The sequence below is a fragment of the Genypterus blacodes genome, unplaced genomic scaffold, assembly GCF_046128005.1.
Source record: "Genypterus blacodes isolate CSIRO-AG114 ecotype Tasmania unplaced genomic scaffold, CSIRO-AGI_Gbla_v1 ptg000059l_1, whole genome shotgun sequence".
In the NCBI taxonomy this organism is placed as follows: Eukaryota; Metazoa; Chordata; class Actinopteri; order Ophidiiformes; family Ophidiidae; genus Genypterus; species Genypterus blacodes.
This window is the reverse complement of record NW_027466871.1, coordinates 1,219,865-1,238,297: the sequence shown is the minus strand read 5'-3', so window position 1 is coordinate 1,238,297 and position 18,433 is coordinate 1,219,865. Positions and strand designations below refer to the sequence as shown.

General features: G+C 44.7%; 1 protein-coding gene across 3 annotated transcripts; it reads right to left on the bottom strand.

Moving 5' to 3' along the window:
- Positions 1–144: 144 nt before the first annotated feature.
- setd2 (SET domain containing 2, histone lysine methyltransferase) lies at positions 145–17,984 on the bottom strand. 3 transcript variants are annotated; one of them, XM_076153714.1, is made up of 22 exons: positions 17,586–17,984; positions 16,171–16,292; positions 14,740–14,761; positions 10,603–14,609; positions 10,378–10,509; positions 9,990–10,118; positions 9,668–9,791; positions 9,508–9,585; positions 9,332–9,429; positions 9,046–9,178; positions 8,639–8,773; positions 8,395–8,523; positions 7,139–8,272; positions 6,967–7,015; positions 6,579–6,879; positions 5,748–6,477; positions 5,077–5,193; positions 4,391–4,527; positions 4,174–4,285; positions 2,867–2,941; positions 2,612–2,713; positions 145–2,017 (listed from the first exon to the last, which is right to left on the bottom strand). In XM_076153714.1, exons 2-22 carry the CDS (start codon positions 16,197–16,199, stop codon positions 1,856–1,858), a joined length of 7,935 nt encoding a protein of 2,644 aa, XP_076009829.1. In that variant the 5' UTR covers positions 16,200–16,292; positions 17,586–17,984; the 3' UTR covers positions 145–1,855. The 3 variants fall into 3 exon arrangements, with proteins under 3 accessions (XP_076009829.1, XP_076009830.1, XP_076009828.1); XM_076153715.1 differs by lacking the exon at positions 16,171–16,292 and having other exon boundaries at positions 5,748–6,092; positions 6,201–6,477; XM_076153713.1 differs by lacking the exon at positions 16,171–16,292.
- Positions 17,985–18,433: the final 449 nt, after the last annotated feature.

Genomic DNA, 18,433 nt, shown 5'->3' with positions numbered 1-18,433 from the left:
GACCTCCTTATTAGAGGACTGAGCCAATCTAAACTGGGGTTGGGTGTGCACTTAGTTAATTATGCATCAGCTGCGATTCACATTCGGCGAGAGCTGCTCAAGTCGGTTTAAGTCCAATCAGCGACACGGCGAGGGAAATACCATTTAAAAAAAAGTTTATTATCTTTTAAAATGTTTGTACACTCGGTATGACAATGTGCTTACACAATACTTACAGAAGAGTAGGGTGAATCTTTATACATAGAAAAAAAACAATACTAAACAAAAAAAACAAAAAACAAAATACAAGAAAACAACCCCCACCACTGAAATAAAATAGTGGGCTGTGAGTCAATGGGGTCCTAAGTTTGAATGACAGATGGTGAGCTGCAGCAGGAGGTTTGAGCTGGTGAGTGGAGGTGGGCTCACTGTGCCCCCCCGACCCGACGCTCCTGCATACAGCTTTGGTAATATTACATATTTACACTTTTTTTTTTTTTTGAAATGATAGTCCTTATACAAACTGCTTATTTAAACATTCCCCCAAACTATTATTCAATATATTCACATATAAAGCAATGTACATGTGTCGGAACATTGTTTAATGCAATTCAACTGTGAGTTGGATGAATGACTCGTAACCTTGACACCAGTAAAAATATTGGTAATGAACGTGAGACTGCAGAGAAAAAACCTGTGTGTCTAATGTCTAACTCGGATGTACTGTGGTGAGAAAGAGTCAGAACACTCCAGATGTTAAGAAACGGTTAAAAACGGCAATGCTACACAACCTTCACCTTCCTCGTGATTCCTCTAAGAAGGGATCAGGACAGGTACAAACTGGGGAAAAGGGTTGAAAGAACAGGAACATGGGCTATGGGGGGAAAACCGATACACAGCGAAACTGCACATTAAACACAGCATTCAAACCCTGCTCCCCCTTATTATACATCAATTGATAAAAGACATGAAAATGATCACTAACCCAGTTGCCAACCTGCTGTCGGCTGATCCCTAAGTGCATTTACGAGTAAAAGCTCATCCCAATGAGGACAATATTACTTGGAGTGGGAGACCTGGAAATGTAGGATATTTCCATGAGGATACAGACCTGATCTCAGCCAACATCATGCATTCATAAAACAACGGAGGCTCCAACATCTTGTGGTTTAGAAGGCTTTGAGGAGTGGAAGCTTGGGCCGTCACAGCCCGGTTAAAAGCAGCACCAGATACAGTGTCGGAGGCAGGAGGCGGAAGCGTGCACACGGACAGAAACATGAATAAAGCAAACACGGGGCGGGGGTGGGGCGGAGGACAGAACCGTCCTGTAATTGATCCGTTTTTAAAGAGAGAAACGCGATAAAGAAGCTTGGACAAACAGTCGAGCAAAAAAAACAACAAACAAACTGATTCTTCCTTTAAATAATCCTCATTCAGGGGTAGAAGCGTTTAAAAAGTGGAATTGAGGTGATCATCTTGTGAACATTTTAGAGCCACAAATGGAAAAATGCTAAAAAATAAAACAAACCAAAAAAAATCTAACAGTCACTGAACTTATTAGTCTCTGTAGCACCCCTCAGTGTCACCCTATGAGAACAATGCACCTGAAGCACCTCAGGTCATCTCGCCACACTTGAGTCTGGAGACCGTCTTCAGATTCAGGCCCCTCCTCTTCCTCCGCAGACGACGACGACGACGACGGGGCCCGGGGAGCTTCTTTTTTTTTTTTAAATCCCGGGCAGCAGTGCATTCCTAGTTATAAATATAATGTAAGAAACTATGTCACGGTTGGGGCCACGGCCAGTTCAGGAGTGAACGGAAAAGGCAAATCTGTGCTTCCTCCCTGGCAAAGTGGAGCCTCGGTGGCCTCCAGAGGTCAATAGACTTCTGTGTCTTCCTTGGGTTTGTACACGGAGCCAAATCTCTGCATGTACTTCTTGATGTACTCCTTGGTCTTGTGCTTCACATTCTCATTACACTCCAGGTCCTCTGGATTATTGCAAGCTTTCAGTTCCTTGTTCATGACACCGTGAGTAAGCTGGCAGAACGGGGGAAGAGATGAGTAATGAGTTAAGACATTTTCTTGTCAACAAAACTACAGTAAACGATGTAATTACACTGTTTTACTGAGATGTGGTGAAGCGGTTGGGTGGCTAATTTTTTGTTAGTGACTCGGTGCTTTATAATTTGAGACAGTCAATCTCAAAAGATCTAAATGCGTGAAGCCAAAATCGTCTTTTTGTTTACTGTGCCAAATGTTCTCAGAGTCCTGGTATGTCCAAGTGGCACTAAACCGCTCCCCACACAGACCATCCCTGGTCCCACCGGGAGCCACGGAACAGAGACGGGGTTTTTGAAAAAGCGGCGAGTAAAACAAAAGACAGGGAGGTTAATAGTTAACGTGTACAGTGTGTTCCGAGTCTCCTCCAGAAGCAGAATACCAAAACTTTCTTGGCCGAAGAAAGACATCTTGGGAGCTCAACTATTTAGCTCTGGTTTGAGGGAAACTTTGCAAGCATTCTGTTTTAAAGTTAACAGCTGGCCATTGCTTTTGTTGTCCTTTGATAATTTCCGACGAGAGGAAAAGTAGAAATTCTAAAAGTCCTGTTTCATAACTGCTTATCAGTCTTACCTTTCTAGCCAGGTGTTTGAAGTCCTCCGTGTTACTGATGCGGCCCAATTTACAGTCTGGTTTTCGATACGGGTTTAGACATTGCACTATGAACTGGGACATCTGGGTAACACACACACACGCACACACAGAGACAGATGCACAGACTTTGTGAAACTTTCCGAGGGACAGTTGCAAATCTTGAACAGGATAAAGGTGAAGAAGAGAGAACATGTCAGATCAAAGGAGGATTTATTTGCAGAGATTCAGGCTCACCTCTTTGCGAAACGTCTCTTTACTCCTTTTAGCCAGCTCACTGGATGTGTCGGCTTCAGCTGTCTTAGTGGAAAACTAAAAAAAAAAACAGAAACAGAGAAGGCAAAGAATGCAATTAAGTGACCTGACCCTGAGAGTGTCACAATCCAACTCCTGCTCATTCTAAATCCTCCACGTCTTTCAGTGCTGGTGGAGCTCCGGCACGTCATGTTGATGAAACCCAGCGTTCCCAGTGATGGTCCACAATTAAAAGTCCGGTTGCGGACGTGTGGCTGGCCACATGTACAGGTCGACATCAATCAAACATGGTCCCTGCCCCGAGGTACAGAAGTTCAGCTATCAAGGTCAGTGGAGCAACAAACAGCACCTGCTCACCAGCTCCTCTGCAGGAGCCACACAAAGCAGGGATATCCTGCCGGGACGCTCCCTCTGTGGCCCCAACCTTCAACTATAAGGCCAGCCAGCAACAGCTGACCTGCCATGCCCACAACAAAGTGTCAATGATCAAAGGCAAGCACAGAGGATTCACACACAGATCTCTGCACTCCCTGAAGGGCGCTGTGCCCACTGGCTGTGGACATCGCCGTGGACACAACCACTATTTACACACACATGCTGGGAAATGATCCATGACTTTGTAGCGAGGCCTTGGTGGTAAATGCCCCGTGACAAACAAGGATCTCTTTATCTAAGCTCTGATGCATGCACTCTCAACCCTCCACTGTTACATCCTTTCAACAGACAAAAGCGACACTTGCGTAGTTAGACTATGACACGAGAAACCGCACATAAACCAATGCAAGGTCCTCCAGCTGCTTTCCATTATCCTCAAAGGCAGGATAAAAATGAAGAGGGAAAACAAACGAGGCAGAGGAAGAGGAGATGAGCTGAGCTGAGCCACCCCTCCCCTGATGGCCTTGAAGTGAAGGGACAAACAGCTGTGGAGGGGGCGGGCTGGGCGGACTCTCTCATCATGTGTTTGTCTCTATAGATTCTGATGAAGCCATTTTACAAGAAGCATGAGTCGTCAGCTAGGTCATAACAATCCCTAAATATGGTCTCACGGTGGAGACTTCTCTTTTCCCCCCTTTGAGACCTGGCTCACAGCTGAAAGCAATCACTAGTGCAGCATCTTCAATTACCTCCTGGCACAAACACTACAATCAGGTTCCGCATCCAAGCACACAAAGATTCTGGGAGCCGAACGAAAACCTGAACGGGATTATGTGCCGTTATTAAATGTGGGAGCGTGGTTTTATTTGCAGTATGTTGCTACTTTATAAAGGCGATGACTCCTGAAAGCTTACCTTGGAAGGGTTCTCATCATAGGTGGGGGTCCCCAGGTCCATCTCTGATTCATGATCCACACTAGCATTGTCACTGCTCCCGTCCCAAGTTGGAGGGTCCCACTGTGTTTGCCTGACATGCAGAGAAAGAAAGGGAGACAGAAGGGAAGATGGGAATAAATGAAAGGGATTCCAGATACTCAAATACAGACACACACATATTTATAGCAATACAAACCTTGTGGCAATGTGGTAGTAATAGATCTTGCCCTCAGGGTCCCGAGCCACTTTCCAGTTAGGAGGTAGGACAATAGTTTTGGGCTTCGGGGGAGACGGAGGAGGCAAATCTATTACGTTGTTTGGTACAATCATTTCCTGGTGAGGAGGGGAAAAAAGTTATAAAAGCTCAACAGTGAATACATGTAGCTCTGTCTGTATTTCTTTCCACTTCAAACAATTCGCTTAAGCTCCAAGTCTAATGAGTATAGCCGACAGCTGTACATGACCGCCATTTGAATGTTGTCTTTTCCACAGAAAAGGCATGTTTCTCGGTTTTAACTTTCCTGAGTCACAACTTAAATGCCAGCTTGTCATTGTGTGAGGCAGGTCTTGAACCGATTAAGATGCAAGGAGTTCCATATTCATGTATACTACCCCCTTGTGGCCGAAATCGCTAAACACCATCCTGTGAAAATCTTGAAGGAACCGTGAAATGAGGACATTAACTTCCTGAATATTTGCCCTCATGCAGTACAATGTACACGGACAACAACAACAATAATAGGAACAAGGAACAACAAACAATATTCACACATTTATAAGCCCCTTTAGTAAATGATACCCAACAGGTTTAAAGTTTAGTTCAAAGACAGATCTGCTAACTCGGACTTTACTCCATATGCTTGAGCTTTTTTGAGTGCATACCTGCTGTACAGTTTGAGATGTGACGATGGTGGTGACGGTGCCTCCCTGCTGCACCACCACTCCTTGCTGATGACCAGTGTATACAGGCTGGTAGCTGGCAGTGGGCTCAGTGTAGGCCTGCAGAGAGAGAGAGAGAGAGAGAGAGACACACACACACACACACACACACACACACACACACACACACACACACACACACACACACACACACACACACACACACACACACACACACACACACACACACACACACACACACACACACACACACACACACACACACACACACACGGCAACTAGGTCAGGGAGGTCTTGGAAGAACATGTTCATTGTTTATATTTTCAGTATACAAAGCACCAGGATGTTCGCGATGATTTAATGCAAGGGTTCCAGATTCATTAAACAGTGTGGATGATAAACTCAGGCTGGGCTGTGGTTGTTGACCCTGACATGACTGTCTCTGTAATCAAACCATTGCTTTTGGTTTAATGGGATACTCTTTTAAATGTGCCTATATTTGATTTCAAAAGTAAAAGGTGAGACAAAATAAAAACACATTTAAAAGGTGAACTCTGTAGTGGAACTGTATCATATTCTGTTAAAGCTGTAAAAGCATTTCCTCTAGTCAGGGATGTAATACAAAGTACTGTACACGCTGTGTGGCACCTTACCTGTATGACAGGAGCGCTGGCCTGAGGATAGGCGGTGGGGATGCTGTAGATAGTTGGACACGGCTGACCTTGGTAGTAGATGGCCGTCTGTGTCTGAGCCTGTGCGGGGGCGGCGGCGTACTGCTGCGCTGGCTGGGTCTGCACGGTGACCGCCTGCTGCGTGGTCGGGTCCCACAGGGTGGTGTAACTCTGCTGACCCTGCACCTGAGGGTTGGTCTGGGCGGGCACAGAGAGCACCGCTACCCCCGGGTCCTGGGGTGCTACGGGGGGCGGGGCGTACTGCTGGGGAGTTCCGGTGGCGAGGTTGGCGGTGATGTGCTGAGAGAGGTTAGAGACGGGCGCGGCCTGCGTGGTGGAAGATGGAGAGGGAAGTCCCAGTTCAGATATCAGACGCTGTGGGGGAGTTTGTTCGTAATTTAGTGTGGGCTCAACTGTAGGGGTCGGGAGCAGTACTTTGCCTGCATTGGGGTTCGTCGGATCCACAAAGGTCTGAATGGGATATCCTGGAGGGTAGGTTATGAAGCCGGGGCTGGAGGCGTAGGTCAGGTTAGGGTCGTACACCATCGTTTGGAGCTGCTGCTGCTGCTGCTGCTGAAGCTGCTGTTGTTTCTGGGCTTCCCGTTGAGCCACTTCCTGTTCAAACAGCTTTCGCCGTTCCTCTGTTGACAGCTTGTTGCGCTCTTTCCCCCCAACCGCTCTCGGCGTCTTGTTGCTGTTAGAGGGGTCAAATCTTAAAAGGACAAAGCAAGACACTCATTTTGAGCACTGAGAGGTTTCCATGATATGCAGCAGAGGGAGATCATAGCGAAATAAACTTTTCCAACTCCTTACCGTTCTTCTGTGCGTCGACTGCTCCTCTCATACGATGAGGGTGGTGGAGAAGCGGAGCGTCTCCTCCTTCGCTCAGAGCTGCGTGGAGTTTTGTCAGAGGCTCGATCGCGGTCCCGGTCCCGGTCCCTTTCTCGGTCCCGATCTCTGTCTCTGTCCCTGTCCCAGTCCCGATCTCTGTCTCTGTCATAATCTCTGTCTCTGTCTCTGTCACGCTCCCTCTCCTTCTCCCTCTCCCTTTCACGCTCCCGACTACCAGATGTAGTTCGGGGTGTCAATGCTGGGTCACGATCTCGGCTGCGATCTGCCCCAAGACAATCAAATTAGAGCAAAACTATACATACAGTATATACTTCTGATGTCAAAATTAACACAAAAAAATGTACATTACCATTTGAGTCCTTTTCCACCTGACTCTTCTTTGGAATCCTGTACACCTCCTGAAAGGACAAGCACAACTGTGTTACAAACATCACAAAACAAACACCATGTCATAGGCATACAAACAGAGAACAACCCTCAGATGTTTATACATGTTAGACATTGCCTGCATTTAAATATACCTTCAGATCCTTCCAGCTTTCCAGGAGCTTGGCAGCCATTCCACTGATGTCCACAACACTGAGTTGGGGCTCCTGACTCCTCTCACTCTCCACATCCGAAACACCCTCCTCGTCATCTTGAGAAGGGGTTCCTATCACTGATGGGTCCACTGGGGCTTCAGGGGGTATCCTGGTCTCCAGGGCCTGAGAACTAAGGGGGGCCTCGGCGGTAGAGTCACCAGCTTGTTGCTCCTCACTCACGGGAGTCTTCTCTGCCTCTTTTGTCGCCGTCTCATTTGTCGCCGTCTCATTTGTCTCCGTCTCTTTTGTCTCCGTCTCTTTTGTCTCCGTCTCTTTTGTCTCTACCTGGGATTCCACAGGCTCTGAAGGCTGCTCAGGTGGAAGATCTACAACTTCCATCTGTGTGGACTGACTCTCCAGCTCTTCAACTTTGATGGTGGATTGGTCACCTTCTGACTCTACCTGCTCCATCTCTACCAGAGTAGTTTGCTCTTCCACACTCTCATGTTCTTCATTGGTTTCTTTTGGCTCCTCAGGTTCATCATTCTGACCCTCATTTGTGTCCTCTTCAATTTTAATGTCTTTCTCTGTCTCCAACTCCTCAATTTTGTCTTTTGGCTCCTCAGCTTGACAGTTTGAACTCATGTCGCCCTCTTCCTGCTTCTCCTCTTTCACCTCTACTTCTACTACTGACTCTTCCAAAGATTCCTTTGCTAAATCTTCAGCATCAACCACTGGGTCCGCTTTCACCACTTTGCCTTCGGGAATTCCTGCATGTGAGGAATCATCTTCCTCTTCATCATCTTCCTCCTCTTCCTCTTCTTTCCCATCAGATGCTTTGCTTGCATCTGAGAGCGCACTGTCGAGACTGTTTTCACTGATGATTTTGAGGCGGCGGTATACAGCAGGTTTAGGGGTGTCACTATCCAATTCTGGGCCGAGTTTGGTGGAGGAGCCATCAGGGGTGTTAAGGGGTGTTTGAGCACGGGACGTGTTCTCACTGGAGTAACCATCCATCTCAACAGGCTGCTGGAGAATCTTTGTCTGGGCCCATCGCTGAATGAAGGTCAGGACTCTGCTTTCCTCCAGCATGTTTTTGGTAGAGATAGGTAGCACACCTAAGGTCTTCATGATCTGTAAACAGAGGAGCAGATCACTGGTGAGTGAACGGTAGATGACCTTTGTATATGATCGTAAAGGCATGACACCACATTAAAAGATTTTAAAACAGAATCTGTAAGAATAACAAATATCACCTCTAACTGTAGTTTGACATTGTTGGTGCTGCTGCCCTTAGCTTCAGAAAGCTCCACCATGAAGATCCACAGCAAAGACAAACCGTGATGGTCAAGGAACTGCTTCAGGCACGATGGATTTTGAGTGTCCTGTGCAAAACAATAATCCTGTATTATCTACTGTAATACTGACCAATATTGTCCATGTATCAACTTCCTTACAACAATTTGTAAAGGGCTTTCAAGAAAAAAAACAAGCTCATACATGAATCAGTTTGAGACAGATGAGTTTCTGCTCCATGGTTTCCACTCGGACCATCAGTCTGCAGAGAGACACCACCTGTTTCTCATCATACAGGCCCTCTCCATTATCCAGTAACGCCTCCAGTTCCTCATCAACCTAAATGAGAATAATGAATGAGATACACACAAATAAGATTAGGGTTTAAACATAGATTTATCAGTGAGCAATTTAATCTACTATTGTAAAGAACTGGTACAACACAGAATTTGTTTTGCAGCACTGCGGTCATATACAGTCTAAATGCCATCATGACCACTCAGGGCTGTGTAGACATTTCATGACCAAAAAAACCCACAAAGAAAACCCAGATGTCCATAGATCTATCATATGCATCTCTTTCATATGCAAGACCTTCAAATATGACTGACCGTGGTGAGAGCGTTCTTTCGAGGGCGGTCTTTCTTCATCTTCCCTCCAGCTGCTCTGACACTCACTCTGTTCTCTCCACCCAGGAAGCCTCTGCAGCTGGGTGCGCCACAGAAACATTTCTGTGCTTCTTTCCTGAAAGTTTAGATAAAACAGAGTTGAACTAGCTGAAACAAGCTTACTTTTAAAAACAGATAAATTGGAGCATTTACAGATCAGCAACAAAAGCGAAAGCAGCACACAATAGCAATGCAAAATACAAATAAGAAACAAGCAAGAGACACCAACCCGTATCTCTGGAACTGGTAATCAAACGTCAGTTCAGTTCCTGCAGGGACTGCTTTGGTGGTGAAGAACCCAACTCGAAGTTGGCCGTTAACAGTCCACTGAAACGAAAAACATCAGGTAAGTCAACATTCAGTCAGGTTAACCCGGCTGGAATAGGTGAAGGTTGTTTCTGGTACCTTCTGAGTCTCACAGTTCGGCTCACAGCTATGGTTCATGAAGCGAGAGCAGTTGCCCTTCAGTGTGGCATCAATGATCTGAAGAGACAAAACACAAAAAGTCAAGTATTTGTCTCATAGTTTGTTAAACCTAATCCCATATATTTGTAATGACTCTTACCTCATTATTCTTCAGAGACATGAAATAGTAGTGGATGTTCTTATTGCGAGCATACTCTTTAACCCTCGTTTTGAACTCCTTGTGGTCCAAAACCTCACCACAGTATTCCAGAACAAAGGTGTTTCTATGGGGAAAAGTAAGGGTTTTTAAAATTGTTATTTTTTGTTGAGATTGCATTTGACATGTATTCATTCAACTCAGCGCGAATCAATGAGGTATAAGTTTGTGGTACTGTTTGATACTGTTGATTTACTTGATTATATTATACTGTGTTATCTTACTCCAGTCACATCAATAATTTGAAAACTTTAACAAGTCTTACGCAGTCAACTCTTTAGCTGCTCGTAGTCCCCAGCCCTTGTCTTCTGTGAGGATAACATCAAAGTCTGCATGCTGTTTCATCTGAAAGCGTCGATTAGAGCAGTAGCTTCCATTCAGGCAACGTGATGAGCTAGGGAGAAAATATTCAAGACAAGAAACATATGTCCCGTTCAGTAAACCATTGAAGTTTCTCACATTTCAGTTTCTTAATAGGACTTTGGATTGTATTTCGAAATTTAAACTCAATTTCACAATATCTCATTGAAAGTTACATTTTGAGCTTCCTAACCCATCACCTTCCAAACCGTTTCATCCAGTATAGTTGACATTTAAAGTCAGATATTGATTTTTTTTCTTCATTTGTATTACAATAGAAATTAACAACTTACCACTCAATCATCAGCAATCGGTTTAAGCAATCTTCTCCACATGCAAATACGCCCCGAGAGCGCTCCTCTCTGGACAGTAATGCACACTCGCACTGCATCCTCTTTATATCTCTGTGAGATTTGCTCTTTTTCCTGTAAAATAAGCAAATACCATTTTAAAGCCTACAAGCACCAATCCTAACAATTTCAAAAGTGTTTTGTTAAACAAGCTGGTCAGCATCTTACCTCTCAGTCAGGTACATATTCTCCTCAATCAAATCAAAGTAGGGAGGCATCTTTTTAGTCCTGGACTGCTCTTTCCATTTACTGGAATCCCGAAAGTCCAGCAGAGAGAGTGATGTGCGGGGAGCCTCGGGTTTAGCAGGCGTTTCCTTAGAAACATCAGTAGCATCTCTTAGACGCTCCCTTTTCCCTGCAGGCCCAGGTTCTGCCTCATTGTCTGAATCCGACTCGATCTCTGGACGCCTCTTCTTGGGAGGGCCCCTCCCTCTGTGGGGCCTAAGGTTTTCATCTCTAAGGCGATCAGCCATGGCAGATCCTTCACTGGCAGAGCCTCTGCTGTTGCTACTGATTTCATGACCTTGCACGAAGCTTGATGATCCTGGAGTACTTGATGATTTATCCAGACCGTAGTCACCCTGGTCATTAGTGAGAGAGTCGGGGTGGATTTCACCTGCAGGATCCTGGTAATGTTCAAGGGCATGGAGGTATGGTTGTGTGCAATTCTGCATAATTGGGGCATTGAGGGTCCAGGGGGTATTGCTCTGCCTGGGCTCCTGTCCCACGTGAGAGATCCCTGACAGTTTAGGGTTCAGTAGGTGTGGGCCGTGACTACTATCCGGCTGCTGGTACGTACTGCTGGGCAGCTCTGCTTGAGAAAAATCCCAACCCACGTTGAATCCATTGTTCTCATTGATATTTTCTGCGTTGGAGAAATCATTGTGTCGGTATCGGGAGTACGTCCTTTCATCTCTGCTGCCTTCATAAAGTCTCGCATGTTCTTGCTCACGCTGCCCAGCATTGTCAAGGCTGAAGGCAGCATTCTGGTTAACCGCTGCACTGTTATAACCCACTATGTAAGGCTGGGCATTGATGGGACCCTCCGAGTGACTAGTGCTATCAATCATATTGCTCTGGGACTGACCCGACATGCTGACATGTAGTGAATTGTTTAGGCCAGCACATGAGCCACTGGACTGTTGATATGCAGCAGAAACGTTTTGCTGCAGTTGTAAGCTGGCCTGATTTGCAACTTCGTAATTTAGGTCACATGCTATACTAGCATTCTGTGGTTCCAAGCTATCCACTAGACTGCTTGATGAGGCATGCGTGTCCAACGTTATGGAGGAATTCTTTGGCACCACCACTACCGAGTGCAATCGTTTAATAGCCTCACCGCAGTCAGAGTCGTACTCAGAGTTGTCACTATCACTGGCCTCACTCTGCCCTGTGAACCCCTCTCGACACGGTGATGTTCTCTTACTCTGTTTACTCTTGAGAGGACTGCCCTTCGATTTTTCTTCATGAAGGTCACCATTCCAACTTTGCATCCTTGTAATGTTGTCAACCTGTGATGCGTCGGCTATGTGTGGATGCGCACTGAAATTTGTGTTCTGATTAAAAGTCAATTTGAAGTCACGGTGGTCAGTGCCAGTGTTTGCTTGTGCAGGCTCACTTTGGTCATTGTATGCATCTTCCCTTGATGCGTTGTCAGCGCTGATTTCCTGTGTGGCGCTCTCAGTCTGCTTCACTACTCTGGAATGTGTCTCCGCTTCTCGCAGATAATCATCTTGAATTCTATATAACTCTTGTTGGCTAATGTCTTTTGAAAACTCAATTTTCTTGACAGAGATCACCTTTTTGACAGAAGGCTTACTCTCTGAACAAACTGGCTTCTGTGAAATCTCACTGTCCGAGGTGTCTTGCCCAACAATGTCCCATCGCGATTTTTTTGTAGTACTGGTACCTTTTTTAACTACGTCACTACTATGCTTTCCATCGGTCAGCCAGTTCTCAGGTTCAAGAGACAACGAATCAGATTGGAGCTGTGTACAAGTGAAAGACGGCATGTCAACAGGGACAACTTCATTCTGTTGAATATTATCTGGATTCACACACATTTGTACATCTTGTGTGACAGTTATAACTGCTGGAGCAGATAAGGATGTTGGCCCCAGTGAACACTGAGCGACTGGTTGGTCACTTACAGTGTCATTACTAGTGCATGAATGTAACACTGCTGTATCAGAGCTGTGCCATAGATTAGAACTAAGACTAACCTTCATATCAGTCAAGCATTCCAGGGCAGCAATTTCATGCGTCTCACTTTCACCTGAGGGTATTGCTGAGGAATTTTTATTCTCAGCATCAAGATGTGACTCTCTTTCGTTTGTTAGCTTGGAAGGTTCCTCTTCCAAATTCTTATCAAGCGACAAAATTAAATCTTTGACAGTAACTTCAGGACCTTGTTCCTTTCTGTGGCACATGGTTTCTATTTGGGAATCAGTTTTTTCTTTTTCACTCTGGGAACAGGGTTCTGTGGAGGTTGAATCTGTTGTAGCCTTATTGGGGCTCTGAAACATGTCATTTGATTGTCTATCATTTCCACTGGTTTTCAAAGAAGGCGGCGAGGGCGTCATCGTTTCTGAATCTTCTCTACTCCTTTTCTTTTGGGAGATTTTCAACGCCTGTGACTTTCCTTTGTGGTCTGCGTCTGAGTCACTAGAGCTGCTTTTCTGCTGTCTATCATATGTTTGAGAGTGGGAGTACAGATTTGAAGATGTGGATTTCACGTTGGTCTCCGATTTATGATGTGTACTGGATTTATGGCAGTTTGAGTCAAGATCAGGGGAGCACTTACGCTGGGAATCTGAGTCTGTTGACCGCTTTGAACCCCTTTCAGTCTTGGACGGTTGTATTCGTTTATCCATCTCGAAAGAATCCAAAGATTTAGTGTCTTTCTCTGATTTTAAGTAGGAAGATGATCTGGAGTCTTTATGTGAGCTTGAATAGTTGGATAATCTACTCGAGTCACTTGTCCTTGTCCGAATCTTCCTATGGTCATCTTCAGAATCCGAACTGTCTCTGGTTCTGTCAGTTCGGGAACGTGAGCCTCTTCTCTCTCTGCGGGGAGAATTCCTGTGCGATCTCCGATCAGAATCGTGATAATACGACCTTTCAGAGCGTGAACTTCTATCACCTCTGCATCTTTCCGATCTGGAGTGAGATGAACCTGTCCGAGACCCTCTTGATCTAGACCGCGATCTAGACCTGGTCCTTCTACGATCTGATCGAGATGAGCGTGATGATGTGTGTCTGGAATCACGGTCTGATTTTGAGTAACTGGATGATCTTTCATGATTTTCTGACCGCTTTGATGAACTTCTTTCCTTTTCCTCCACATTTGATCCAGAGGAAGACTTTTTGACCTCTTTGCTTCTACTGTCTAACTTTGTTTTACTTTTGGATTCAACTATTTTGTGGCTGGAAGACATCTGGACTGAATCGCCATCTGATTCTGAGCCAGGAAGAGCACAATCAGGCTGGGATGTGGTTTTCGCTTTGTATACCTTATTATCCTGCTCCGTACTACTGGAACTCTCTCCATCTTTTCCTGAGGAAACAATTGGCTTCTTGAGGCTAGAGGTTATTTTAGCTTCAGAAGCTTCTGTATGTGCATTCTCAGAGGGGCAGACAGCGACAACATTCTGAGGCTGTGGTGTCGGGAATTCAGCTCCACTTGTTGATTTCATCAAAACCTGCAATTCGGATGTGTGTGACTCCTCTGGCACAATAGATGATGGTTTCTCTTCAGTAACAGAAACACTCAGAATTTGCTTCTTGAAATGCATCTTTGATAAATCCGCTTTCACTTTAAGGACTGGGGAGACTGGTGTCTGAGGAGAAGGTGTCTCTGCTATTGATTCTGGCACAGTGGATGTCTGATTTTGCTCAGTTATGTCCTCTGTATTCTGCCCTTCTTCGTCTTCTGAGTCCAACTCTGGCAAGGCAGAATGAGATTCAGTAGCAGACTTGTCGGGGCTGGCAGGGATGAAGAACAGGCTCTGCAGGGGCTTCTTAGTCGGTGCGAAGCTGAAGGACACTTTCTGACGACCCTGATCCTCGAGGTTGACCTTCATCTTGGTCCCTTTAGGCAAGAGACGGTTGGATAGCATGACTCTAGGAGACAGGCTTTTGATTAGAGCTGCCTTGGAAAGGCCCTCCACCTTCACCTACAATAAAAAAGAGAAAGCACAAACAAACGGCTCTTTGAACCACAACATGGGACATTACACACAGATAGTATGATAGTATCATTAAAAATAGCTCAAATGAAAGCAGATATTTTTAGTGAAGACTTACTGAGGTACCACTCCCCTCCTCTCTGTTGTTATGGGAAGACAAAGAAGAGGAAAGACAGAAATCAATTAGCACAGTTCTACAAGTAACACATTGCATATGATGAGGAAGGACACAAAAACATTTTTCAAAGTAAATTTGTTTCCTGGCCAGTTTGTGTGCACTCTGGCTGAATATGCTACAAAGGAAACCGAACCTCAGATCAGCTTGATTAATATGTCCATGCTTTAACCAACAACCTTCTAAGCACAATTGCAGGCCAAACAACATTAGAGGTACAACAGAGGTACTGCTATACAGCATGAATTGGGAGGGAAACTGAAGCACACATAGGAGGAACCAGGCCTGATATTCAACACCAGGTTCTCTATACTCTGGGGAAACTGTGAAGCCACCATGGAGGGGAAGGCAACAATAGACCTTTTGTCAACAATAAAAAACGTATAAAAAAGCTTCCTCATTTAGGATTATCTGACCAAATAGGTCCAAGGTGTATGCTTTCATATCACACTTTGAAATTTGGAAAAACGTTATGCAAAGTCTACCTTTTGATATTCCTGTATTTACCTTCATTGCAGCAGTTACAAATTGAACACCCCTCCAGCAGCATGTGACATCACTGCTGGGTACGGCATAGCTTTTCTTGTTTCAAATAATGGGATTTAAGTACTACAGGTAAAATGATAAAAATAACAATGGGTTGATCATAAGTTTAACATTTTGAAAACATCAGTAGTAAAGTGCCGAGATGCTGCCAAGAAGGAAAGGAATGGAAAAGGTATATAGGAATGGGTCGGCGTGTAGGATGCAAAGACTTGTGTAATATGATTTAAAAAACATTCATAAAGATCATTGAATGTTTACAACAGGACTGTCAGTCGAGAGCATATCACAATATTTTCCTGACCAAACCAAACCAAACCAATAAGACCAGATCGTGAAAAAGCTCTGATAACTATGTGAACTCCAACTTAACTAGCAGCTACTTAGAGGCAATGGTAAAAATAACCTCTGCCTCAAATTACACAATATGGCCAAAACTACAAGACCAAGCTGGAGTTTCTGGACAGTTTGGTTCTGCCTTTGTTCCATTAAACTTTGCATGTTTTCCTTAGGGTTAGCTCGATATGGGTGCTAGGCAACAACTGGGTCGCCTATTCCTGATGGACTTCCATTTTTTTTCTCCTCCCCCTGTGACCTTCAATATCAGACACTTGTACTCTGATATTCAGTTACATAAGAAACACAGTGACACATTGTGTAACAAATCAAAATGATGGACTTCACAAACCAGGGGCTCCATTCCATTTAGCTTTTAAGTATAGAGTTTGGAGGCAATATATACATATTACATGTGCAAATGCATGCCAAATTCATATAAAACTAGTCTAATCAAGACATACAATATGAGTAACATCTTGTACTGTCTAATACCTGATCTCAGTCTTGAGCAGAGTGTCCATAGAGAAACTCGTCTAGGATTAGTAGGCCTGTAGAGGCTGCTGGCCAAGAATAATCCAAATCAGAGTAATGAGCCCTCCAAAGTGATGCCACACCTGACAAAAAGAAAGATAGGGTTGCAATGAACCGAGGCACCTCTTACAACTCACACCTAGCCTGGCAATATAGTCAAAATAGAGTTCTACAAATATTTAAATGCAACATTTTGCTCGCTTCAAGCTTCTTTGAGTCAGGTTTGTATCTGCACACCATGAACAAATCTACACAATGGCTCATGCTTTCAACAGTTGAGAATTTGCGACTTTGCCAAGCGTCCCCTCCTGGGATTCCTGCGTTATCTATTGTTGTTGCGTGGTGCAGAGAAACGGATGCACGCCTTTGAATCGGCTTTAGCTCTCTTAGTTTGGAGAAGGTTTTCATTTCGACGTCGTCTGGTCTCACCAAAGCAAAAGTAAAGCATTTCATTCACCTGTGATCACAAATATATAAATACTTGGATGCCAGATCAGTAGAAAAGAAGCTGATCACATCGCTGTCGTAGGATCACATCGTCTCTGTTTGGTGGCGATATGTTTGATTCAATGACTTAATGGTATTATTTCAAAACACGTTGAAGAGTGGCGGTTTACACTCAGGAACGAGCTGCAACATGGCCTGTGCGAGAGGAGGGCCAGTCAAAACATGGCCTTTAAAAGATGATCCCGTCCTGGGTACTACAGCGTGGACATGAGATCTACTGAGGCTGCCAGTATCATCGTGAAAATGTTCCATCGACATGGATCGGCCAGTCCCAGTCCGTGCTGTGACGGGGAACAGAATGAGCTATTCGATTGTAATGCTGGTTTACAAAAAGCCCAAACGCTGCTAAGCTAACGTGTGTTAACGTTAGCTTCCATTAAGTGTGACCGTAGATAGCATTAGCCTGCCCCGTGTTGTGTTTTACACCAACGTGAATGTTAGATAGATAGAAGTACGATCTTTGGAACCTGACACCGATATGCTGTGACTTAATAAAGATACGCAGCAGCGGTAAACAATACCATTTGTTCCCCACAACCAGAAGCCAAAGAAACTCTGCTAGCATCCGTTAGCTACCGATCACACGAATGCTAATAATAACGGAACTACTTCACTTGTATTTCACTTATTGGTGTACAGCTTGTATACACGCGTAATATACATTTATCTGGCACATTGTTCTCAACACCGGGACGTAATTCCACTGATATGAACGACAGGGGTTCGGTTTAGGGTAATGGAGCCGAATACTTGAGTCTCTGCACCCGGCTTTACTAGCATGCTAACACTAGCCTGTGTTTTGTCTTTAGTTATCTATCCTCAGCTTCTACCAGAGTAAAATCAAACTCTACCGTTTCCGTGGTACTCACTTTACCAGGTGCTTCAGGTCGCAAGGCTCCCCCATTTTCGCCACCACCATAAAGCAGCCCTACAGACGCATCAGGCGGTGTGTGTGAGCCCGCTTCGGATCCACTCACTCGGGGCTGTGGGAAGTGAACATCGGCTCCGCTGCTGCGCCTCAGCCGGAGCTAGCGTGAGCTGACACACTTAGCCTTACAGTCTCAGATGATCGCCCACAGAAAGTCTCCGAATGCTGACAAACTTTACAGAAGATAAGTTGTAATTGTAAATTGTAATCCCCGAGCTCATTGAACACGTACGGACGTATGTTCGGAGTATCTTTCTCTGTAGTCACAGTCTACAAACAGTGTTTCTGACTGCTGTGTACAACAATATCACATGATGTAGGAACACAGCTGGCGCCAACTCTGGAGTGTATCTGTGTATCTTTGTATCGCAGGCAGGTGGTATTATAGTAGGAGAATTCTCTTTTTTTAATACGTCTACGATTGCAAGACGTTTATGTCAACATCATGACGCAAGCCTGCAGTGACCTGGCGAGAGTTAAACTTTGTTGTGTTTTCTTATAACGAGAAGACAATTTAGTTATCTTTAAAATGATCATGTAGGCTTATATTTGTCTATCTTCTTCAGATCTTCTTCGCTCCTTCACCTGAGCACAGTGACGCATTGTTTACTTTTCACAAGTGAGTACTAATCAGTTGAGGTGGGAAACACGAGTTAAAGTGGTTATCAAGGACAAATAAATTAAATTAACAGTCAATACTACTACTACTAATAATAATAATAATAACAACAACAAAGAAGGGGCCACTAACAGGACTCATGGTGAATGAACAATTTGTTGAATCATCAT